This window comes from Anomaloglossus baeobatrachus, chromosome 5 (assembly GCF_048569485.1).
Source record: "Anomaloglossus baeobatrachus isolate aAnoBae1 chromosome 5, aAnoBae1.hap1, whole genome shotgun sequence".
Taxonomy (NCBI): Eukaryota; Metazoa; Chordata; class Amphibia; order Anura; family Aromobatidae; genus Anomaloglossus; species Anomaloglossus baeobatrachus.
This window is the reverse complement of record NC_134357.1, coordinates 44,215,190-44,240,255: the sequence shown is the minus strand read 5'-3', so window position 1 is coordinate 44,240,255 and position 25,066 is coordinate 44,215,190. Positions and strand designations below refer to the sequence as shown.

Sequence of the window (25,066 nt, the reverse complement as noted above, 5' to 3'; positions counted from 1 at the left end):
TCTGCTCTTCTAACCCAACATGTACCAATGAAAATATCCTCCCTAGTCATTTAAAGGGAATCTTTTACCAGGTTTATGGTATGTAATCTGAGAGCAGCATAATGTAGCGACAGAAACCTTTTGGCAGTGATGTGTCACTTGCTGGGTGGCTGGTGCAGTTTTGATAAAATTACTGCTGCAGATCTACCAGTTCTCTGAATGCTGAGCCCTGTATAACCCCGCCCACACCACTGATTGGTTGCTTTCTGTGTATACTGTGCTAATCAGTGGGTGGGGGGGGGGGGTTACACAGAGCAGGACTACATGGTACAAGACAACTAGTCCTCTAGTGATAACTTCCTCCTGATAAGGCAGTGATTTTATAGTAACTACAGCACGCAGCCAAGTAAGTGACACATGGCTTTAATCAGGGTCTTTTCCCCTACATCATGCTGAGCTCAGATTATATTGCAAAAGCCTGCTGACAGATTTCCTTTAAGCTATTCCGGTACTTGGTGTTCCTGACCCTACAATGTACCAACACTGCAAAGTCAGCTCTACCACATCGGTTTCACTTTCCTGCTACTGCGCTGCTATTTTAGTAATCATTTTTCTAAAACTACTACAACAGTCATTGCTGCTACAAATTTGCTATTTGAGTTATCGCTGTTCCAGGACTGCTACATCAACCCCTGCTTGTTCAACTTGTCTATTCCCATCACTATTGTTTCAGCTTTGCTTCATCAGTCATTGCTGTTCTAGCTCTACTACATCGATCATTGCTGTTCCAGCTGTGCTACATTGGTCATTACTGTTCCAGCTGTGCTACAGCGGTCATCTCTGTTCCAGCTGTACTACATTGGTCATTGCTTTTCTAGCTGTGCTATAATGGTCATATCTGTTACAGCTGTGCTACCTTGATCATTACTGTTCCAGCTGTGCTACATCGGTCATCGCTTTTCCAGCTGTGCTACATTTGGTCATCACTGTTCCAGCTGTACTACCTCAGTCTTTTATGTTCTAGCTGTGCTACACTGGACTTCGTTGTTCCAGCAGTGCTACATTGGTCATCACTATTCCAGCTGTGCTACATCGGTCATCGCTGTTCCAGCTGTGCTACATCGGTCATCGCTGTTCCAGCTGTGCTACATCAGTCTTCGCTGTTCAAGCTGTGCTACATAGGTTTTCGATGTTCTAGCAGTGCTACATTGGACTTCGCTGTTCCAGCTGTGCTACATTGGACTTCGCTGTTCCAGCTGTGCTACATCAGTCTTCGCTGTTCCAGCTGTGCTACATCGGTCTTCGCTGTTCCAGCTGTGCTACATCAGTCTTCGCTGTTCCAGCTGTGCTACATCAGTCTTCGCTGTTCCAGCTGTGCTACATCAGTCTTCGCTGTTCCAGCTGTGCTACATCAGTCTTCGCTGTTCCAGCTGTGCTACATCAGTCTTCGCTTTTCCAGCTGTGCTACATCAGTCTTCGCCGTTCCAGCTGTTCTACATCAGTCTTCACTGTTCCAGCTGTGCTACATCAGTCTTCACTGTTCCAGCTGTGCTACATCAGTCTTCGCTGTTCCAGCTGTGCTACATCAGTCTTCGCTGTTCCAGCTGTGCTACATTGTTTATCGCTGTTTTAGTTCTGCAATTCCAGTTAAGCATCTCTATTGCAGTACATTACATTTTCAACATCACTTCTCCTCATCACTGATGTGCTGCTGCACCAGCGCCATAACTCCATGTTGCTCAAGAACTACTTATCTGGATCAAGGGCTTCCAGGATACGTCTCTCCAGGTGAGACCTAACACCTGTACACCACAGTCTACACCAGAAAGCTACAAAAACTTCACTATAAGAGGTTGGTCGTATGGACAGTGTCGTTGGATTGTATGTAGCAGAGAACACACATATTTAACAATCTGGTTAGGAGTTCTATCGTCATGGAAACAAGTTTCCCACACTTCACACATTCTCTGCGCATTCTGCATCCTCCCACGTTTTCACGCATCCTCACTGTAATTCGTGCTCAGCTTTATTCGGTGCACACAATGCACTTATTTACAATGTGGTTGAGTTTCCTCTATTCAGCATCTGCTTAACCTTTACTAGCTGGAGGCCACACAGAAACCTATGGAAAAATACCCAAGGATAACTAACATGGCAATCCTAACAACCAGCAGTGTTTGGAGGAACGCTACCCCCTAATATGATTATTAACAGTACTGCCTGTACAACCCCACCCCATACAATGTGGACATCCTACAGGTGATAGCCTTTATTAGCTACAGTAGAGCGATGTACTTGGCACAACTTTGTATACAATTGCAAACTCTGGAGTTTTACTGGAAATTCCCTTACATTTTGCTCTAAACTTAGTTTTCATCTTAAAAGGCTTCTCCCAGAACAGAAAGACAATGTAATCTAATATATAAAGCTCAGTGTGTATGTCCGCTAAAGGAATCCGCACCGTCGCATTTACAATCACTACATTTTGCACAGATGCCTCATGTGACCCAGGGAACGTCATAGACTATGTGTTGACCGGAAAATTTAACCCCGCACTTTACAGTTAAGGCCCTGTCACACACAGAGATAAATGTTTGGCAGATCTGTGGTTGCAGTGAAATCATGGACATATTGTTCCATTTGTACACAGCCACAAACCTGGCAAACCCGATTGTCCACAATTTCACTGCAACCACAGATCTGCCGCAGATTTATCTCTGTGTGTGACAGGGCATTTACTCTCCAAAAAACCCGCCTCCATTAAAGTGAATGGAGGTGGGAGCTACAAGTTATTAATAGCAGCTGTGAGTGGTTGCTATAGGAACAAAATAAATTGTTAGTATAAGAAGCTTATGTGTGAGGTGATTAGATGTCGGTGGGGAGACGGATAGAGAGAGACAGACAGAGACAGACAGACAGAGAGAAGGAAACGGGGAAAGAGAAACAGACAGGGAAAAAAACAGAGAGAGAGACAGACAGTCAAAGAGACAAAGGCAGACAGACACAGAGACAGAGACAGGAAAAGAGACAGAGAGACAGAGACAGAAAGGGAAAGAGACAGAGACAGGGAAATAGACAAAAACAGGGAAAGAGACAGAGACAAGGAAAAAGACAGATAAAGAGACAGAGACAGGAACGAGACAGACGGGGAACGAGACAGACGGGGAACGAGACTGACGGGGAACGAGACTGACGGGGAACGAGACTGACGGGGAACGAGACTGACGGGGAACGAGACTGACGGGGAACGAGACTGACGGGGAACGAGACTGACGGGGAACGAGACTGACGGGGAACGAGACTGACGGGGAACGAGACTGACGGGGAAAGAGACTGACAGGGAGAGAAACCGATAGACAGACACAGAGAGAGAGACAGAGAGACTGATACAGAGACAGAGAGATAGACACAGACAGACATGGATAGAGAGAGACACACATGGATAGAGACAGACAGGGAAAGGGACAGACAGACACACAGAGACAGACAGGGAAAGATACACACAGAGACAGACAGAGAGACAGAGACAGACACACAGACAGAAAGAGACAGACAGACAGACGGAGACAGAGAGACGGAGACTGGGAGACAGACAGAGAGACAGTTACTATGCCGGGCAACGCCGGGTGCTACAGCTAGTTATTCATAAATGTCCTAAATGCCGCTGCTGTGACCTGGAGATAGCTTGATAGTGGATAATATAGGTCACAGAAGCAGAGACCGGTCCTGTTCACATTCTAGGACAGGTTTCTGGCAGCGTAACAAGAGGGCGCACAGTTTAATGTGCTATACTGTGTGTGCGCTCATACTGTATATAGGGGACGTCAGCATATTTAATTCTGCTCAATATTAAAGTGATATAAAATAAAAAATTATAATTAATGTGTTAAAATTAATATTGAGCAAAAGTAATTTTAGCTTCTTGGTTCGGCCTCCACACCTGTCACAGACTCTCATGTGGCCCCTCAGGAAAATTAATTGCCCACCCCTGTACTATAGTGATCACATGCACATGCGTAATTTGCTAATTAAAGGCATTGAGGGATACATTTATAATGACATTTTCTTCCTTTTTTTTTATTTTTTTCTATTCATAGGGAACCCTTTTAAGCGGCTTGTCTGAAAAAAAATAAATTTTTTGAAAATGAGTTAAAATTAAATACTAAATACCAGTCATTGCTGTTCCAGCTCTGCTCTATAGCTAATCACTGTTACAGCTCTGCTACATTTTTCATAATTGTTCCAGCTCTGCTATATTGTTCATCGCTGTTGCGGCTTTGCTACATTGTTCACCACTGTTCCAGATCTGCTACATTGTTCACCACTGTTCCAGCTCTGCTACATCATTCATTACTGTTCCAGCTCTGCTACATCATTCATATATGTTGAAGCTGTGCTACATCATTCATCACTGTTACAGCTCTGCTACATTTTTCATAGTTGTTCCAGCTCTACTACATTATTCACCACTGTTCCAGATTTGCTACATTGTTCATCACTGTTCCAGCTTTGCTACATCATTTACCACTGTTCCAGCTCTGCTACATCATTCATTTATACTCCAGCTCTGCTACATCGTTCATTACTGTTCCAGGTCTGCTACATCATTCATCTATGTTTCCGGTCTGCTACATCATTCATCGCTGTTCCAGCTCTGCTACATTTTTCATAATTGTTCCAGCTCTGCTATATCGTTCATGGCTGTTGCGGCTTTGCTACATTGTTCACCACTGTTCCAGATCTGCTACATTGTTCACCACTGTTCCAGCTCTGATACATCATTCATTACTGTTCCAGCTGTGCTACATCTTTCATATATGTTGCAGCTGTGCTACATCATTCATCACTGTTCCAGCTCTGCTACATTTTTCATTGTTGTTCCAGCTCTACTACATTATTCACCACTGTTCCAGATTTGCTACATTGTTCATCACTGTTCCAGCTTTGCTACATCATTCACCACTGTTCCAGCTCTGCTACATCATTCATTTATACTCCAGCTCTGCTACATCGTTCATTACTGTTCCAGGTCTGCTACATCATTCATCTATGTTCCCGTTCTGCTACATCATTCATCGCTGTTCCAGCTCTGCTACATTTTTCATAGTTGTTCCAGCTTTGCTGTATCTTTCATCACTGTTCCAGCTTTGGTGCATTGTTTATCGCTGTTCCATCTTTGCTACATTTTTCACAGCTGTTCCAACTCTGCTACATCGTTCATCGCTGGTCCAGCACTGCTACACCAGTTAGGCAGTTAAGCATCTGTCGCGGGCGGAGGGGTTGGGAACGCCACTCGCCTGGGAATCTCTGGTGCTCGGGTCCGGTGCTTCTGCTCCTCGGTGGCTCGAGCACGGGGCCGGACCCGGGGGCTCGAGCAGCACCTCCTCGCCCACGAGTGAAAAGGGGAGGTTTTGGTGGTGGGATGTCGGTTGTGCCACCACCCACGGGTTGTGGTGATGGTGGGCACCACCGCTGCTGGTGACGGGGGAATCCCGGGAGCGATGGCGGGGAGCAGCTAAGGTGTTGACCCCTCCGTGGGTAGGGGCTGTTGGACCCGGGGCCCCGGTTGGGGAGTAAGGAGGAGGGATGGGTGCATGTGCCGATGCGGGGAGGCAGCGTGGACGCAGGGGCAACGTTGCGGTGCCACGCGGTGCAGGATGGCACTGGTGTACTCACTCAGGTAGACAAGAACAGAGTCTCTAGTAAACCAAATGGCTGGATGGACGGGGCCCGCAGTCGGCTGCGGTGTCTTCACTTTCCCCGGACGGGTTGATGGTGACTGTCGTTCCCTGCACCTATGTGTAAGTGTTTGACTCCTATGGCTTCCCACGGGTAGTCAGCTCCCCGGCTTGTACGTGTCGGGAGAGCCCGTTTTGCCCGCAGGCGCTGGCCCTTGGATCTCTGGCCGTTGGGGGTGGCTCTTATCCGGACGGGTTGGGCTGTTGCCTTCTGACGGGACTTGGTTGGGAATGAACCCCTGAGGTCCAGGCCGCAATCAGAGAATTCGACCTTTACGGTGGCTTCCGAGCCTAGTCGGGGTCTGAGTACCCTGCCTTGGTGCTTGGCTTTGATCTGCTCCCCAGTTCGGTACCGGCGGGCCACCGCCCGACCCCGGTCCTATGGTCCCGCAGACTTCCACGAACTCCTGCAGACGGCCACCACCGTCTGCCGACCTTGCTGATTGTGCCTGGGCTCCAACCCAGACACACACAGTCTTTCCTTCTCTCACTTCCACCTCTCCACTCCAACTCCAAAACTAGACTGACCCTGAACTTCACTGCTTTGCCCGCCTCCAGGCCTGTGAACTCCTCGGTGGGTGGGGCCAACCGCCTGGCTCCGCCCCACCTGGTGTGGACATCAGACCCTGGAGGGAGGCAACAAGGGTTTTGTTTGACTGGTGTTCCTGACCAGGGGAGGGGGTGTGTGTGTGTATGTGATGTTATTCTGTGACCCCTGGGGTCCAGGGCGTCACACATCTCTTTTATAATACGTTACATCTTCAACACCACTTCTCTCCATCACTGCCATCCTGCTGCACCTCTACCGCTTCCGTTCTGACATGATCCAGTCCCCAAAACTCCGCTGTCACATGGATAGGATACTGTGAGCGGTGCAGCCAATAATTGGCTGTAGTGGGTCACCACTTTGACTTGTGATTTTCTGCAGCAGTCACATGTCCCAGTGATGGGACATCATCGATGCAGCTGGTATTAGAGAGCGGCAGGGGAAACACTGAGGTGAGTATTAGAGAGCGGCAGGGGAAACACTGAGGTGAGTATTAGAGAGCGGCAGGGGAAACACTGAGGTGAGTATTAGAGAGTGGCAGGGGAAACACTGAGGTGAGTATTAGAGAGCGGCAGGGGAAACACTGAGGTGAGTATTAGAGAGTGGCAGGGGAAACACTGAGGTGAGTATTAGAGAGCGGCAGGGGAAACACTGAGGTGAGTATTAGAGAGTGGCAGGGGAAACACTGAGGTGAGTATTAGAGAGCGGCAGGGGAAACACTGAGGTGAGTATTAGAGAGTGGCAGGGGAAACACTGAGGTGAGTATTAGAGAGCGGCAGGGGAAACACTGAGGTGAGTATTAGAGAGTGGCAGGGGAAACACTGAGGTGAGTATTAGAGAGCGGCAGGGGAAACACTGAGGTGAGTATTAGAGAGTGGCAGGGGAAACACTGAGGTGAGTATTGTTTTTTTCTTCTTCAGCAATTAACAAAAAAAAAAAACAAAACCCTCCCCAGACACCCTCCTCTTATATGAATACTTGCTGTCCAATGACCTCAAATTTTGTCTGAAAAAAATAATTGGGGATGTTGGATTTCAGAGCACCTAATCTTTTTAACCTGATCTTACAAGAGAAGTGTTTGTCAATTTCTTATTATTACCCTGTCCCAACTGAACTAGTATGTACGCTCGGCTGAATTGAGCATACATGGGGAGAAAAATAGTGTAATCAACCGATAGGATTTAAAAAATAGGAAGCTAGTGATACTCTCACGTATACAGTATATGGCAATTTGAAGGGGGGGGTCTTTACCTGGAGATGTCGAAAATAAAGTGGAGAACATGATGGCAGGTTTTTATGAGATCAGTGTCAACACAACAATTACTACAGTCAGCCCTATACCCAGCCTAAAACGCCATATGCCATTGGCAAATGAAGAAAATTTTAGTAGCCTCCTCTTGTAATTTTGTATGTAGGACCATTAAAAACATCAAGTGGCAGCCTATGACCTGTGAGAAGAAAAAGGACCAGGCATGCTGAAATCCAATATGCCCAATCCTTCATTTCTAGGGTTTAGCTACCACCTATTTGATGGATAAGGCTACTTTAAGCTGCTGTCAAATACTTATGACAGTGGCTTTTCTCCTGTGAAAACAAAAAATTGGGCATGCTGACAGCCATGGTGTGTGATATATCTGATAATCCCGTAATTTCACCCCTACAGTAAAGGGCAGTAACTCCTTGATAGGGGGGGGGGGGGGGTGACTTACTTTAAACTCCTGCTCCAGACCAACTTTCTCAAAGTGCGGTGCCGGACTGTACAACGTCTGAAGGTGTTTCTCTAATGAGGCCACATCGAGCTCGGTGTCACCATAGAGGTAGTATTCTAATAAGGCTTGGTAAATGAATGAATACTGCATCTAAAAGAATGGTGGAAGATCAGTTCAGAATATTAGGGTTTGTAAAATATGAACATATAAAAATTAGACTCATTTAAAGTGACAAAAGCTCCATATGCCCAGCAGAGACATTGATTTTCAGGGTGAATTCCTGGCTTCCTGCAGACACCACCAGGGGGAGCTCACTGCATACTGTGTATAAACTGTACTCAATATTAACACAGTATATAAAAAAATTCCAGCTCAACGCAGTGGTCTTTTTAGAGTGCTGTACGGAGAACAGAAAAGTCTCTGCCAGGACATGGAAATGTAGAAAAAAAATGGTAAAATACAAGTGAATGACATTGCTAAAACATACATATCAGCAATGACGCATTTCAGGTGTCACAGCACCCGTAATCATGATGTTTTAGCAATGTTATTCACCACTTTAATAATGAAAACTGCAAGTTTGTGAAGCTGGATTTTACAATTTTTTTTTCTACATTAAAAAGGTTGTCCACTACTTTTACATTAATGGCGTAGCCTTAGGATAGGTAATCAATATTGGATCGGCCGGGGTCTGACACCCCCCGCTGATCAGCTGTTCTCGGTCCCAGAGGCAGGAGACAGCCGGAATTGTTCAGTTCCGGTGCTACTCCGTCTTCTGATATCGGCCATGGCCGGATACTAAACATCTGCCTCCCATTCTAATCAATAGGAGGCGGATGTGCAGCACCCGGCCGCGGCAGCTTTCAGATGTCGGAGCAGCTCCGAAACTGAGCATTTCCAGCCGCCTGCTGCCACCGAGACCGAACATAGCTGATTGGCGGAGGTGCAGCGTGTCGGACCCCGGCCGATCAGACATTGATTACCTATCATAAGGGGTACTTTGCACACCACGACATAGCAGGTGTGATGTCGGTGGGGTCAAATCGAAAGTGATGCACATCCGGTATCGCTGTCGACATCGCAGTATGTGAATCTTTTTTGATACGATCAACGAGCGCAAAAGCGTCGTAATCGTATCATCGGTGTAGCGTTGGTCATTTTCATAATTTCACTGCAGCGACGGTACGATGTTGTTCCTCATTCCTGCGGCAGCACACATCGCTGTGTGTGAAGCCGCAGGAGCGAGGAACATCAGCTTACCTGCGTCACCATGGCTCACGCCGGCTATGCGAAAGGACGAAGCTGGGTGGGATGTTTACATCCCGCTCATCTCCGCCCCTCCGCTTCTATTGGCCGCCTGCCGTGTGACGTCGCTGTGACGCCGCACGACCCGCCCCCTTAGGAAGGAAGCGGGTCGCCGGCCAGAGCGACGTCGCAGGGCAGGTAAGTGCGTGTGACGCTGCCGTAGCGATAATGTTCGCTACGGCAGCAATCACAAGAGATCGCAGCTGCAACGGGGGCTGGAACAACCGCGCTCAGCATCGGCTTGCAATGTCGTAGTGTGCAAAGGGCCCCTAAGGATAAGCAATCAATGTAAAAGTAGTGGACAACCCTTTTAACGACACAGTAGTCACTAAACTTCTAAGCTCCCCCTGTATAAGCCGGGAGTTCCCCATTTAACTCTGTCTTTGCAGAGAATGTGATGTTCTACATTGGAAAAGTCGAGTCTGAATGCGGTACAACAATTATTTATATTTAGTGATGCCACATGAGAAAAAACGAGGATGTGGCCTCTTTCTCTTACATCGGTTTGCACCATTTGGGGCCGTTGACCTCGGATTTTCAAAACAAAATCGAAAACGTCCACCTTCTTTTCTTCATTCATCATGTCGATAATAGCGTCTATCACCATGAAGGTGCCCGTCCGCCCCACACCGGCGCTGAAAATACACAGAGCAGCACAGATCAGACAAACGAGTCAGGAAACGTCAATACAGCTAGAAATAATTGTCACGTGTTTGATTACTTTTGGGGACGCCATCCAAGGGGGGGGGGGGGCAGCTATGGATCTTCATAAATACCACTACTAGTATCACATTAATAAAATCCTTTTAATCTCCAACTTGTATCTGGTAACTTGCATTCACTTGTAGAGATGCAATCTGATCCCAATACTCATCTCAGCCACTAGGTGGTACGATGCACTAAACACTTAAAGGGGTATTCCCATCTCCAAGTATCAGAAAACTATGGCATTATATAACATAGCAGTAATACTTCATGTCAAGAACAAAAGATACACAATGCGTAACCCTAAACCTACACTAATCCATAATGATCTAAAAAGGTATTTATGTTAACAGTCCAAGGTTCCCATTTTTTATAGTACTTTGTCCATTCCTTATTGATCATGGCGTGTCTTTTTTCGTATTAAGTAAAGATATTTTTTCTATTATGTCATGAATAGTAAGAGTTTTACTCGACTTCCAACACGCCGCTATCTCATTTTTACTTACTAAGAAAGTATGTATTATGATTGGGATCAAGCTATATGTATCTATGGATAACAGAGCCATTTCTGGGGACATCTTGTTCTTGTATTGTGTAATATGATTTATCAATTTAAAAATAGCATATTTTTCATTTCATAAGATGCACCGGATTATAAGACGCACCCCAAGTTTAGAGATAAAAAAATGGGGTCCGTCTTATACTCTGGTGTTGTTTTACCAGAAGGGAGGTGACAGAGGTGATGGAGTGGAGTCACAGGAGGCAGGGGTGGTGCTGGTAGAGTCTGTGTTGGCAGTGGTGGGGTCTGTGTTGGCAGAGGTGGGGTCTGTGTTGGCAGAGGTGGGGTCTGTGTTGGCAGCGGTGGGGTCTGTGTTGGCAGCGGTGGGGTCTGTGTTGGCAGCTGTGGGGTCTGTGTTGGCAGAAGTGGGGTCTGTGTTGGCAGAGGTGGGGTCTGTGTTGGCAGCTGCGGGGTCTGTGTTGGCAGCGGTGGGGTCTGTGTTGGCAGCGGTGGGGTCTGTGTTGGCAGCGGTGGGGTCTGTGTTGGCAGCTGCGGGGTCTGTGTTGGCAGAGGTGGGGTCTGTGTTGGCAGAGGTGGGGTCTGTGTTGGCAGCGGTGGGGTCTGTGTTGGCAGAGGTGGGGTCTGTGTTGGCAGCGGTGGGGTCTACGTTCATAGCAGTGAGTCTGTGCTGGCAGCGGAAGCTGCAGTGGCTGTGTGGAGAAGGCTGGTGCGGCGGGTGTCCCAGATGCTCTGTGGGCGGTCCGGGATTCAAAGAAATGGCGCCTGGAGCAGCGCATGCGCAGATGGAACTCTTGGCTGAGAGCTCCATCTGTGCATGTGCTGACTCTGGGCGTCATCATTTGAAGCCAGAGCATCTGGGTCACCCACCGCACAGCCACCGCAGCTTCTGCTAGCAGCACAGCCACCGCAGCTTCTGCTGCCAGCACAGCCACCGCAGCCCACACAGCTAGCCAGCCACCTGCCCAAACAGAGAGGCAGCTGGCCGCCCACACAGAGAGGCAACAGGCCGTCCGCACAGAGAGGCAGCCGGCCGCCCGCACTGAAAGGCAGCCACCGCCCGCACAGAGAGGCAGCCACTGCCCGCACAGAGAGCCAGCCGGCCGCCCGCACAGAGAGCTAGCCACCGGCCGCCCGCACAGAGAGGCAGCCGGCCGCCCGCACAGAGAGGCAGCCGGCCGCCGGCACAGAGAGGCAGCCGGCCGCCGGCACAGAGAGGCAGCCGGCCGCCGGCACAGAGAGGCAGCCGGCCGCCGGCACAGAGAGGCAGCCGGCCGCCGGCACAGAGAGGCAGCCGGCCGCCGGCACAGAGAGGCAGCCGGCCCTGCACAGAGAGGCAGCCGGCCGCCGGCACAGAGAGGCAGCCGGCCGCCGGCACAGAGAGGCAGCCGGCCCTGCACAGAGAGGCAGCCGCTTGCCCGCACAGAGAGGCAGCCACCGCCCGCACTGAGATGCAGCCACCGCCCGCACTGAGAGGCAGCCACTGCCCGCACTGAGAGGCAGCCACTGCCCGCACTGACAGCCCCCTGCGGCAATTCTCCACCTCTCAGTAAACTATATTCTGATTTATTTAGTTTTTTTCCAATTTTAGTATTTTATTGAGTTTACATAACAAAAAGTGGCAACAATAAAGACAAAACAGTAGTCACAATCTGTTACAGAATAACAGTATATTCGGATTTTAAGACGCACCCCTCATTTTCCTCCCAAATTTTTGGGAGGAAAAGTGGATCTTATAATCCGAAAAATACGGTACTTATCCATAATTCTTTTTGGACACTGCCAAAAAATATGGAAAAAAATTGCCTCTCAACCCACAACCTCTCCAACATAATGGTGACTGGTTCGTGAAAATTTTAGCCATTTTGGAAGGGGTAAAGTACCATCTGGTGATAATTTTGAAACAGAATTCGTGCAAAGTCGCACAAATATTTGATGCTTATGTGGCGCCCCTGACCTGGTCAGGCACCACTGAGTACTGCACCCATGCTGGGGACAGTACAATACAGGTAATCCAGAAGGCTGACCGAGGTGTGACTACACAGGCGCATAGTGATCAGGTCTCACACATGTACCTTTGAGAGGACCCCTGGGGATCCCAGGAGGGGGAAAAGCCTTCACCTCCACTGGAATAGTGGAGGGGGCCAAAAGCCTCCATCTCCTCTCAAGGGGTGTGGTAAGAGAGCCTGGTTGCTAGGTGGCGTAGGCAGGCACAAAAGGGAAAAGAGAAGGAGGAGTAAACAGTCTGCAGCAGAGTGTGGAGGAGTGAGGAGCATGGAAGTGGAGCTCAGACAGGAGCAGCGGTGAAGGTCCCAGATGTGAGCCGGTTCAGAGCAGAGTCCAGGGAGCTCCGAGGAGAGCTGACCCCTTCCCCTGGGCTGCTGTAGTCTGACAGCGTCCGCGCAGTGGCTACCGACGGGGGAGAACGGTCACCTAGGAGTGCTACCCGAAACCCATCTCCAGCTAGAGAGAGAGCACAGAGTGGGAAGTAAGGAGACTGCTAGGGAGAACCAGGCCCAAACGGGCGGCAGATCCCGGAGCGGGGATAGATCCACCTTTCCTTGCTAAACCTGCCGGTGTGGGGCCCTCAAAGCCCACACCACAACACCTAAAAGCCGCAGCCACGTAGCCACAGTTAGGGCCCATAGTTCACAGGAGGCAAGCAGCTGGAGTGAGCTGGTCCAGGCCACGAGCAAACGGCAAACGAAGGGGAGTGAGGCTTCAGCAACTTCCCTGGGTGACCCCCATAGGGACTAAAAGTCGGGGTTACCCCAAACCACCAAGGGCTAAGGAAGGCGAGTTGGTAGTCACCATCAGAAGTCAGCCTGAAGGATACCTGGTTCCAGCCTGGTTCATCCCAGCTACGCCCGGGTTACTCACCCTGCCATCTAAGTGAGTAAAAACCCTGAAAGACACCCTGCGTGTGTGGAGTTATTCTGCGCCTTGTGGTACTACGCACCTACACAGGGCCCTGGGGCTTGCCTCACTCTCAGGAGGCTACTACACCTGACTGCACCCACCATCAGCCCCAGGCATCCCTTAATCTGCAGTGGCGGTCCCCACTGACCGCAATTCTGAGAGTGGCGTCACGACAAATAGAAGATTTCCTACCAGTGACAAGATCCAGCCGAGTGGAGTCCCTGAAGGTAATGCACCGACAACACCTGTGGGGCTTCACATCTGGCGTCACGAACAGGATAAGGACTAGACCTGTCCAGACAGGTGACCATGTGCCTGGGCGGTCCGCTTGGAAAATTGGAAGCGCCGCCATATTGCCACCATGAAAAGCGCGCTGAAAAACAACAGCAGCCCGCGCTGGGAGAAGTTACCGCCCACGAAGAGGTGTGGCTACCCAGAGATCCCCTGCAGGGTTCTGACCTCGCTTGTGAAGAGAGCGGAAGCGTCCAGAGACGTCGGGACAGAAAGGGGGCCAGAAGCCTGCTGCTGGGAGAGGAGCTGCTGAAAGAGGCAGAGCGGAAACTGAACAGCTTGCTACTAGAGGCAACGACGAGTCCACTGCTGGGAAATCGTGCAGAAGAGGGCGCAGAAGAAATGGCGTCTGACCGCAGAAACCCAGAAACGGGCTCCGCTGCCTGGTGGTATCGGGAGCTGGCCCAGTTCTGCGACCGACTGGAGACCCGGGTCGTGGAGCAGATCAGAGAAGAACGCATGGAACTTCTGGAGATGGCTGCCGCGGTTCAGGCCTATGAAGGGAGAGCCGCGCGCCGAGCGCCAGACCGAGAGGCAACGACTCCGACCCCGATGCTGCCACCGATGGGTGAGTCCAGTGATGCCCCTGCCAGCGCGAGTGCCCCGACCCCTGCTGCCACGCCCGCGGTCCCTGAAGAGGCGCCCGGCGCGGCAACGCTGAGCCAGGCCGCAGCCACGCCAGGTGCGGCCCGCCAAGCCCAGGCCGCCGCAGCGATGCCCTGCTCGGCCCACCAAGACCCGGTCCCTGCAGCGATGCCCAGCCCGGCCCGCAAAGATCCGGCTGCCGCCGCGACCCTAATCCACGCCGCAGGCGTAACGCTGACCCAGGCCGCCGCCATGCTAGGCCCGGCCCGCCAAGCCCAGACCGCGGCAGCAACGCCCAGTCCGTCCCGCCAAGCACCGGCTACGGTAGCGATGCCCGCTGAGGCTCCGGCTACGACAGAAACGCCAATCCAGGCCGCCGCCATGCCAGGCGCGGCCCGCCAAGACCAGGCCGCCGCCATGCCAGGCGCGGCCCGCCAAGACCAGGCCGCCGCCAAACAGGGCGCGGCCCGCCAAGACCAGGCCGCCGCCATGCCAGGCGCGGCCCGCCAAGAGATTGCATCACCATTTTCCCCGGCCTGCAAGGCCAGAGCAGACACCGCTCCCCAGTCCAAAGAGGTCCCTGCTGGAAAGCCCACACTGGGGGAGGACCCCGCATACTGGCAGCTGAAGGCTGACATGGAGGCCAAGTTTCCACAATGGATGGTGGACCGGTACATGCTCCCTCCGCATACCCCCAAGAGGATTCCGGCAACCCCTGCAGCGATCACGCCAAAGAGTCCCCCGCCTGGGCCTGCTGAAGGGAGTTCACCCCCAGCACCGCCACCAAAGGAGTGCCAAGAAGAACTAAGGGGGAGGGGAGGCCAGGAAGCTGAGGAGCTGACTCAGGAGATACCAGCAGCGGATCCATGCCCAGAGCCGGAGACGTTGCCATATTCCCGGTGGGATGAAGAAGACCTGACACCTTCTGCTGAAGAGGATCTGCCCCAAAGCCTCACCTGGGAGCTTGTGAGCTGCACATCGCAGAATCCAGCCCGCAAGACACGGCGCCGCAGCAGAAACCAGTTGTCACCTGCTCCGCCATCCCCAGAGCAGAGAGAAGTCACGGCCAGAGACCTAGAAGAAAAACGGTTCCTGAGAAGAGCCAAAGCCCAGGTCAGAGGACCCCTTTGTCGAGGAGTAGTGGAAGACTTTAGCCTGAAGTCAGGATACGGATTCATCGTTGCACCTGGTATCAAAGAAGGCATTTTTGTCAATAGGAGAGACGTCAGAGCTAATTTGCCCAGAGGACACCCTGGCAGAAACTTAAAAATGGGAGACACAGTGCAATTTACCATGCATCAAGGAGAAAGAGGCTGGTACGCGCTAGATGTAGCACCATGTCCTAAAGAAGAAGAAAGGAAAGACAGCGATAAAGAAAGAAAAGACAAAGGACCTACTGACGAGACTACTACAGATGAAGAAAAAGGTCAAGAAACCAACAGGTGCCGCAGCCCTACAGGCCCAAGCCCTGGTGAAGAGGAATCTGCCTAAAGTAAGAAGTACAGCAGTTGAAAAGTTAAAGTTTTGACCAGTTTGAAGTTTGCAACGTTTTAAAGTTTAAGTAATGTGCCCACATAAACTCATGTGAGAAATGAACCTTAAGGCTATGAACTGGCTATAGCCACAAACTCTCGCAGTGTAAATAGTTACACCAGAGGGCACCACCACCACCAGAGTCAGCCTGTTTAGGGGCTTGGCTCGTCTGCAACCAGGGAGCACGTCCGTATATAGGGCCTTGGCTCACCTGCAACCAGAGAGCATGCCTGTTTATGGGGCCTGGCTCTCCACCACAAAGAGGGTACCTGGTCAGCACCAACTGTGGAGGCCGCCTCTACATCCTGCCAGAAGAGGCTGAAGGCGCGGATCCACCAGGCCAGGTATGCCCTGAAGACCACCAGACCATGAAAGCCGCCTCTACATCCTGCCAGAAGTGGCTGAAGGCGCGGCCAACGTGAAAGGGTTTTGGGTGGGTTAACGGACTTGTGGGTGGAGGGTGGTGATGTATGGTACCTGGTGCTTTTAAAAATGTTTTACATGTTTTAATGTTTTATGCATTTTAAAATGTTGTCTTGCAGCCCGAGGACGTGCTGGTGATAACTAAGGGGGAATGTGGCGCCCCTGACCTGGTCAGGCACCACTGAGTACTGCACCCATGCTGGGGACAGTACAATACAGGTAATCCAGAAGGCTGACCGAGGTGTGACTACACAGGCGCATAGTGATCAGGTCTCACACATGTACCTTTGAGAGGACCCCTGGGGATCCCAGGAGGGGGAAAAGCCTTCACCTCCACTGGAATAGTGGAGGGGGCCAAAAGCCTCCATCTCCTCTCAAGGGGTGTGGTAAGAGAGCCTGGTTGCTAGGTGGCGTAGGCAGGCACAAAAGGGAAAAGAGAAGGAGGAGTAAACAGTCTGCAGCAGAGTGTGGAGGAGTGAGGAGCATGGAAGTGGAGCTCAGACAGGAGCAGCGGTGAAGGTCCCAGATGTGAGCCGGTTCAGAGCAGAGTCCAGGGAGCTCCGAGGAGAGCTGACCCCTTCCCCTGGGCTGCTGTAGTCTGACAGCGTCCGCGCAGTGGCTACCGACGGGGGAGAACGGTCACCTAGGAGTGCTACCCGAAACCCATCTCCAGCTAGAGAGAGAGCACAGAGTGGGAAGTAAGGAGACTGCTAGGGAGAACCAGGCCCAAACGGGCGGCAGATCCCGGAGCGGGGATAGATCCACCTTTCCTTGCTAAACCTGCCGGTGTGGGGCCCTCAAAGCCCACACCACAACACCTAAAAGCCGCAGCCACGTAGCCACAGTTAGGGCCCATAGTTCACAGGAGGCAAGCAGCTGGAGTGAGCTGGTCCAGGCCACGAGCAAACGGCAAACGAAGGGGAGTGAGGCTTCAGCAACTTCCCTGGGTGACCCCCATAGGGACTAAAAGTCGGGGTTACCCCAAACCACCAAGGGCTAAGGAAGGCGAGTTGGTAGTCACCATCAGAAGTCAGCCTGAAGGATACCTGGTTCCAGCCTGGTTCATCCCAGCTACGCCCGGGTTACTCACCCTGCCATCTAAGTGAGTAAAAACCCTGAAAGACACCCTGCGTGTGTGGAGTTATTCTGCGCCTTGTGGTACTACGCACCTACACAGGGCCCTGGGGCTTGCCTCACTCTCAGGAGGCTACTACACCTGACTGCACCCACCATCAGCCCCAGGCATCCCTTAATCTGCAGTGGCGGTCCCCACTGACCGCAATTCTGAGAGTGGCGTCACGACAAATAGAAGATTTCCTACCAGTGACAAGATCCAGCCGAGTGGAGTCCCTGAAGGTAATGCACCGACACAACACCTGTGGGGCTTCACATCTATGTTGGTGACATCGCTTTAGACTATTGTTAGTCTTAAAAACGTTTTTTTAAATCCCTTTCCCAATTATCCAGATGAGGCTTCTTTGTAAAAGTCCAGCCTTTTTTTAAACTTCTGTCATATCTGTTTTTAGAACGCTGTGTGGTGCCATTCCTCTGTCATCCCTCCTGTAAACTGTCCATTTTTAGTCTTACCATTGGAGCGATTTCCTGTGATAGAGATAAGTTTGATAATGAACTCTGATCGTACAGGAAGACGAGCAATTTTCCAAGGAAACTGATGATGGCAGATTTTGGCAATTCTACCTGGCAATGTTTCAAAATCCTTAGAAGGATGTATGAGATTGGAATAAAAAAAGAGCTGAGGTTTTGCTTTGTTTTTCAGCATAAACAGGACTACGCTTTTCAACAGATTGACTCTAATTGAGCTGCAATACCAGACAGAGCCTGCGGACAAGGAGGGCGCCGAGAGCTGGTACCTCAGTGATCTATGGCTGTAGGACGAGAGCCGTGAGAACCGCCTCTTACCTTACACCATCCGCGGCTCTTCTATTAATTAACAAACCTGGCAGAACATCACATGTACAACACCCCGCAATGATAATGTCACCCCATGGTCGCTAATTAAAAGAAGAGCCACAGATGTCAGGAGTTTGGAGGGTTCTCAGGGCTCCAATCTAGTGGCCACAGATTACTGACTTGGCCAAGGGACCGGGTCCTGGGCATCGACTCTAGTTTTTGCTGCTTTCTCTAATGACTCGTTTCTTCCTTACAGAATACACCAAGCCTCTGCTCCATATACGAGATCACCCCAGGGCGATTTTCCGCTTTTCATTTTCGTTTTTTCCTCTCCTTCCGAGAGCCATAACTTATTTTATTATTATTTTTACGTCAATATTGTCTTATTTTTTTGTGGGATGAGTTGTACTTTTGAATGACACCATTCATTTTACCATATAGTGGAAAATGGGAAAAAAAATTCCAAATATGGAGAAATTGTGAAAAAAGTGAAATTCCACAATGGTTTTTGAATTGTTTTATTCACCATGTTCTCTATATCGTAAAACTGGCATGTCCGCATAATGTCTCACATCGGTACGAGTTTGTAGATAACAAACTTGTATCGTTTTACTTTTGTCTAAGTGGTGATACAAAAAATTCAGAAGAATTGCGCTTTTGTCGCCATTTTCCGAGACCCGTAACGTTCTCATTTTTTGGGATCTGGGCCTCAGTGATGACTTATGTTTTGCATCCTGAGCTGACAATTTTAATTATACCATTTTTGAGTAATTTGATGTTTTGATCTCCTGATATTGCGTTTTAATGCAATGTTGCGGCGACCAAAAAGACGTCATTTCGAATGTTTTCTCGCTATGCCGTATACCGATTAGATTGTTTGATGTTATACTTTGAGAGATCGGCCATTTCTGAATGATATCAAATGTGTGTATTTTTTTAAATTGTTTTATTTTCAATGGGGCAAAAGGGGGGCGTGATTTGAATTTTTAGGGCTTTTTTATTTTTTCATATTTTTTAAAACTTATTTTTCTAGTCACTCGAGGGAACGTTATGTCTGTGTACTCCAATCACTTCTCCTGGTCAGAGCAATGCTGCAGCATCGCTCCGATCAGGAGAAATGCACTGTTCCTGTGAGTGCCGGCGCTCTGTCTGCTCTCACAGGAAGTGAGTCATGACAGCATCAGGGGTCATCATTCAACCCCACGCTGTCATGGTAAAACATTGTCGCCCTGTGATTACGTCACAGGGCCGCCGTTGGCAGCAGAGAACAGCGTGATCCCCACCGTGGCCCAGTAAATTGCGCCGTCAGAGTTTGTCAGCGTGATCTAAGGGGTTAACAGGCGCACATGTCTGCAGATCAGATCAGCAGAAATGTGCGGGGATTACTGCAGGTTCGTGGTAAGCGGAGAGGGTCGTAAATGAGTTAAAAAGAATCTTTTAACAGTTTTTTGCTATGTAATCTGAGGGCAGCATGAGGCAGGGGCTGAGACCATAATTTCAGGGATGTGTCACTTATCAGGCCATGTGCTGTTGTTTCAATACAATGAGTGTTTTATTAGCAGGAGATTATCACTGCCGGACTAGAAAATCACGAGCCAACTAGTCAAACCATGCCCACAGCACTCATAAGCAGTTCACTGTTACTATACAATGTACACATAGAGCTGTGGTGTGGGCGGGGTTAGCTTTCTCAGCTTTGCTGCATTGCTACATCTAAACACTCTGTGTCGCAACTGTTGCACCCAGTAAACCAAGTGATACATCGTTGGAATCAGGGTTGCTTTTCTACATAATTCTGCTTTCAGATTATTTAGCAAAAACCCCGGTGACAAATTCTCTTTAAGGCCTCATTCAGACAATCATTTTTCAGGTAAGCGGTTTTAATAGACAGAACGCACACACCCATTATAGTCTATGTGAATGTTTGAATGATCGAAAGAAAAAAAAAAATAGAGATAAATCTGTTTTGGCCTGAATCAAGAATCAAACTTGCCCATTCAAGTCTATAAGTCAGTGGGGGAAAAAAAAGCACATGGAAAGATATTATCAATGTGTCACCCGAGTGCAGTCCATATTTTACTGTTTATTGGGTAGGACAAACTTGGAAAGGTTTTGTTTATTTATTTTTGCATATGATAAAAATGGATACGGAGAAAAATTGGATGAAAATTGAATCCACCACAGTGATGAAAATCAGTCTGTTTTTCTCCCTGCCACATAAAAAGCCGGTCATGTGAATGAAGCCCAACTCATACTTGTTAAGTTTTGTTGGATACTTTAAAAGAGTTTTTCCCTACTAATGTGATCTCCTTTCTTTTGTCCTAACTCTTCCTACCTAACACGTTCACAATATTCTTCTGCTATCTACCCTGCTCCTGTAAGCTGATCTCTCTGCGGCACATATATTCCTATGTTGACGTTTTAGCTTTGATCCTTCTGGTTTCAAGTCTGGTCTTTTTTTTTCTCCACAACCACTCCCATTGTACTACCCATGCCACTCCTGAACATATGTATGGATGGCAGAGCTCAGACTGACAACGAGGCAAGCAGACGCCGCACACGGGAAACCTAACCGGAATTCTGATATCTGGAAAGTTTCGGGAAATCAACCAACTCTTCCAGAAGTCCTAGACGATCTCCCCTTTATTTTATTATTTCACTGAAGAACACTACGACAAATCTGAGCTGGCTGATAACAGAAAACAATAGACGACTTAACTTCCAGGTGAACGTGAAGACTTTTTCGCAGAAATTTAAATATCAATATAAAAACATCACAAAAGGAACATACAAACAGCCCGAGTCAATGACAATACAGCGCAAGTTTAATGACAAAATATATTATTGGTGGAGGAAGGTTGAACTAGATGGACCTAAGTACCACACAATGGAAATCTCTCATCTCTGTATTATACTTAGCGTTGTATAGAAAAAACTTCCTTGGCAACCAAAGGGATATTTTGTGAAGAGGTTTAATCTTAGATGTGGCCTTGAGCTCGAGATGGATAACGTCTGACTGCATTTCTCTTTCTGACCAGCAGATGTCACTGTTCCTTTAGAAATAATATAGAGCGCGTTTCCTCTAACTGTTTCTCTGATCTAATTTCCACCACATTGTTGTTACTAGACCTAAAAAATGTCTCCAGGTTCAGGTCACTATTAACAGATGATGTAGTGATGGGCGGATTTGTATACACCCATTATAGGATTTCCCATCTTTTACAAACAGGAACTAGGTATACAGTTACATCAGGTGCAGCAGTCATCAGACCAAAGGGTCAAGATTCTTAAAATAACTTGTCACGTAAGTGCATTTACTTTATGAGGTCACGTCAAATATAACTTGTCACCAAAGTACCTCATGCAAAGTTTGTAACAAGGACCCCCTCCTGCCATGTGTCATCTATAATACTGGGGTCTAGGCGGGCGATACCCACTGTAGTGACCTGGCTGTACCCGTAACAGAGAACCCAAGTCACCTCCTAGTCGCTCTGCTGCTATGTGTATAGATACACACCGTGAACGCCATTCAGATTGTGGAGCATGGATACGACTGTATTATATACCCTACTAGATGTAGCACCCGGCGTTGCCCGGATTAGTAACTTAGTACCTCTCTGTCTCTCTCCTTCTCAGTCTATCTCTTTCTGTCTGTCTCTGTCTGCCTGTCTCTCCATTTCCCTCCCTCTGTGTCTGTCTCATTATATGTCCCAGTCTGCCTCTCTCTATCTCTGTGTGTCTTATTATATGTCCCGGTCTGCCTCTGTCTGTCTGTCTCATTGTATGTCCCAGACTGCCTCTCTCTCTTTCTGTCTGTCTCATTGTATGTCCCAGACTGCCTCTCTCTCTGTCTGTCTGTCTCATTATATGTCCCAGTCTGCCTCTCTCTCTTTCTGTCTCTGTCTGTCTCATTATATGTCCCAGTCTGCCTCTCTCTCTTTCTGTCTCTGTCTGTCTCATTATATGTCCCAGTCTGCCTCTCTCTCTGTCTGTCTCATTATATGTCCCGGTCTGCCTCTCTCTCTTTCTGTCTCTGTCTGTCTCATTATATGTCCCAGTCTGCCTCTCTGTCTGTCTGTCTCATTATATGTCCCAGTCTGCCTCTCTGTCTGTCTGTCTCATTATATGTCCCGGTCTGCCTCTCTCTTTCTGTCTCTGTCTGTCTCATTATATGTCCCAGTCTGCCTCTCTGTCTGTCTGTCTCATTATATGTCCCAGTCTGCCTCTCTGTCTGTCTGTCTCATTATATGTCCCAGTCTGCCTCTCTCTCTTTCTGTCTCTGTCTGTCTCATTATATGTCCCAGTCTGCCTCTCTCTCTATCTCTGTGTGTCTCATTATATGTCCCAGTCTGCCTCTCTCTCTATCTCTGTGTGTCTCATTATATGTCCCGGTCTGCCTCTCTCTCTTTCTGTCTCTGTCTGTCTCATTATATGTCCCGGTCTGCCTCTCTCTCTTTCTGTCTCTGTCTGTCTCATTATATGTCCCAGTCTGCCTCTCTCTCTTTCTGTCTCTGTCTGTCTCATTATATGTCCCAGTCTGCCTCTCTCTCTTTCTGTCTCTGTCTGTCTCATTATATGTCCCGGTCTGCCTCTCTCTCTTTCTGTCTCTGTCTGTCTCATTATATGTCCCAGTCTGCCTCTCTCTCTTTCTGTCTCTGTCTGTCTCATTATATGTCCCGGTCTGCCTCTCTCTCTTTCTGTCTCTGTCTGTCTCATTATATGTCCCGGTCTGCCTCTCTCTCTTTCTGTCTCTGTCTGTCTCATTATATGTCCCAGTCTGCCTCTCTGTCTGTCTGTCTCATTATATGTCCCGGTCTGCCTCTCTGTCTGTCTCATTATATGTCCCAGTCTGCCTCTCTCTTTCTGTCTCTGTCTGTCTCATTATATGTCCCAGTCTGCCTCTCTGTCTGTCTGTCTCATTATATGTCCCAGTCTTCCTCTCTCTTTCTGTCTCTGTCTGTCTCATTATATGTCCCAGTCTGCCTCTCTGTCTGTCTGTCTCATTATATGTCCCAGTCTGCCTCTCTGTCTGTCTGTCTCATTATATGTCCCAGTCTGCCTCTCTGTCTGTCTGTCTCATTATATGTCCCAGTCTGCCTCTCTGTCTGTCTGTCTCATTATATGTCCCAGTCTGCCTCTCTCTCTATCTCTGTGTGTCTCATTATATGTCCCAGTCTGCCTCTCTCTCTATCTCTGTGTGTCTCATTATATGTCCCGGTCTGCCTCTCTCTCTTTCTGTCTCTGTCTGTCTCATTATATGTCCCAGTCTGCCTCTCTCTCTGTCTGTCTGTCTCATTATATGTCCCAGTCTGCCTCTCTCTCTGTCTGTCTGTCTCATTATATGTCCCAGTCTGCCTCTCTCTCTATCTCTGTCTGTCTCATTATATGTCCCAGTCTGCCTCTCTCTCTCTCTGTCTGTCTCATTATATGTCCCAGTCTGCCTCTCTCTCTGTCTGTCTCATTATATGTCCCAGTCTGCCTCTCTCTCTCTCTCTGTCTGTCTCATTATATGTCCCAGTCTGCCTCTCTCTCTCTCTGTCTGTCTCATTATATGTCCCAGTCTGCCTCTCTCTCTATCTCTGTGTGTCTCATTATATGTCCCGGTCTGCCTCTCTCTCTTTCTGTCTCTGTCTGTCTCATTATATGTCCCGGTCTGCCTCTCTCTCTTTCTGTCTCTGTCTGTCTCATTATATGTCCCAGTCTGCCTCTCTCTCTTTCTGTCTCTGTCTGTCTCATTATATGTCCCGGTCTGCCTCTCTCTCTTTCTGTCTCTGTCTGTCTCATTATATGTCCCGGTCTGCCTCTCTCTCTTTCTGTCTCTGTCTGTCTCATTATATGTCCCAGTCTGCCTCTCTGTCTGTCTGTCTCATTATATGTCCCGGTCTGCCTCTCTCTCTCTCTCTGTCTGTCTCATTATATGTCCCAGTCTGCCTCTCTCTCTATCTCTGTGTGTCTCATTATATGTCCCAGTCTGCCTCTCTCTCTCTCTCTATCTCTGTGTGTCTCATTATATGTCCCGGTCTGCCTCTCTCTCTTTCTGTCTCTGTCTGTCTCATTATATGTCCCAGTCTGCCTCTCTCTCTGTCTGTCTCATTATATGTCCCAGTCTGCCTCTCTCTCTCTCTATCTCTGTGTGTCTCATTATATGTCCCAGTCTGCCTCTCTCTCTCTCTGTCTGTCTCATTATATGTCCCAGTCTGCCTCTCTCTCTCTCTCTCTCTCTCTCTGTCTCATTATATGTCCCAGTCTGCCTCTCTCTCTGTCTGTCTCATTATATGTCCCAGTCTGCCTCTCTCTCTCTGTCTGTCTCATTATATGTCCCAGTCTGCCTCTCTCTCTCTCTCTATCTCTGTGTGTCTCATTATATGTCCCGGTCTGCCTCTCTCTCTTTCTGTCTCTGTCTGTCTCATTATATGTCCCAGTCTGCCTCTCTCTCTGTCTGTCTCATTATATGTCCCAGTCTGCCTCTCTCTCTCTCTATCTCTGTGTGTCTCATTATATGTCCCAGTCTGCCTCTCTCTCTCTCTGTGTGTCTCATTATATGTCCCGGTCTGCCTCTCTCTCTCTCTCTCTCTCTCTCTGTCTCATTATATGTCCCAGTCTGCCTCTCTCTCTGTCTGTCTCATTATATGTCCCAGTCTGCCTCTCTCTCTCTCTCTGTCTGTCTCATTATATGTCCCAGTCTGCCTCTCTCTCTCTCTCTATCTCTGTGTGTCTCATTATATGTCCCGGTCTGCCTCTCTCTCTTTCTGTCTCTGTCTGTCTCATTATATGTCCCAGTCTGCCTCTCTCTCTGTCTGTCTCATTATATGTCCCAGTCTGCCTCTCTCTCTCTCTATCTCTGTGTGTCTCATTATATGTCCCGGTCTGCCTCTCTCTCTTTCTGTCTCTGTCTGTCTCATTA

At 49.0% G+C, this 25,066-nt stretch overlaps 1 protein-coding gene across 1 annotated transcript in view; it reads right to left on the bottom strand.

The window, feature by feature from the left end:
• PTPRE (protein tyrosine phosphatase receptor type E) overlaps nt 1–25,066 on the bottom strand; it is a 285,049-nt gene that overhangs the window by 32,598 nt on the left and 227,385 nt on the right. Inside the window, exons 12-13 of the mRNA XM_075348447.1 lie at nt 9,778–9,913; nt 7,974–8,123 (exon numbers count right to left, since the gene is read on the bottom strand). Coding sequence (XP_075204562.1) covers nt 7,974–8,123; nt 9,778–9,913 — 286 coding nt within the window. The remainder of the gene's footprint in view (nt 1–7,973; nt 8,124–9,777; nt 9,914–25,066) is intronic.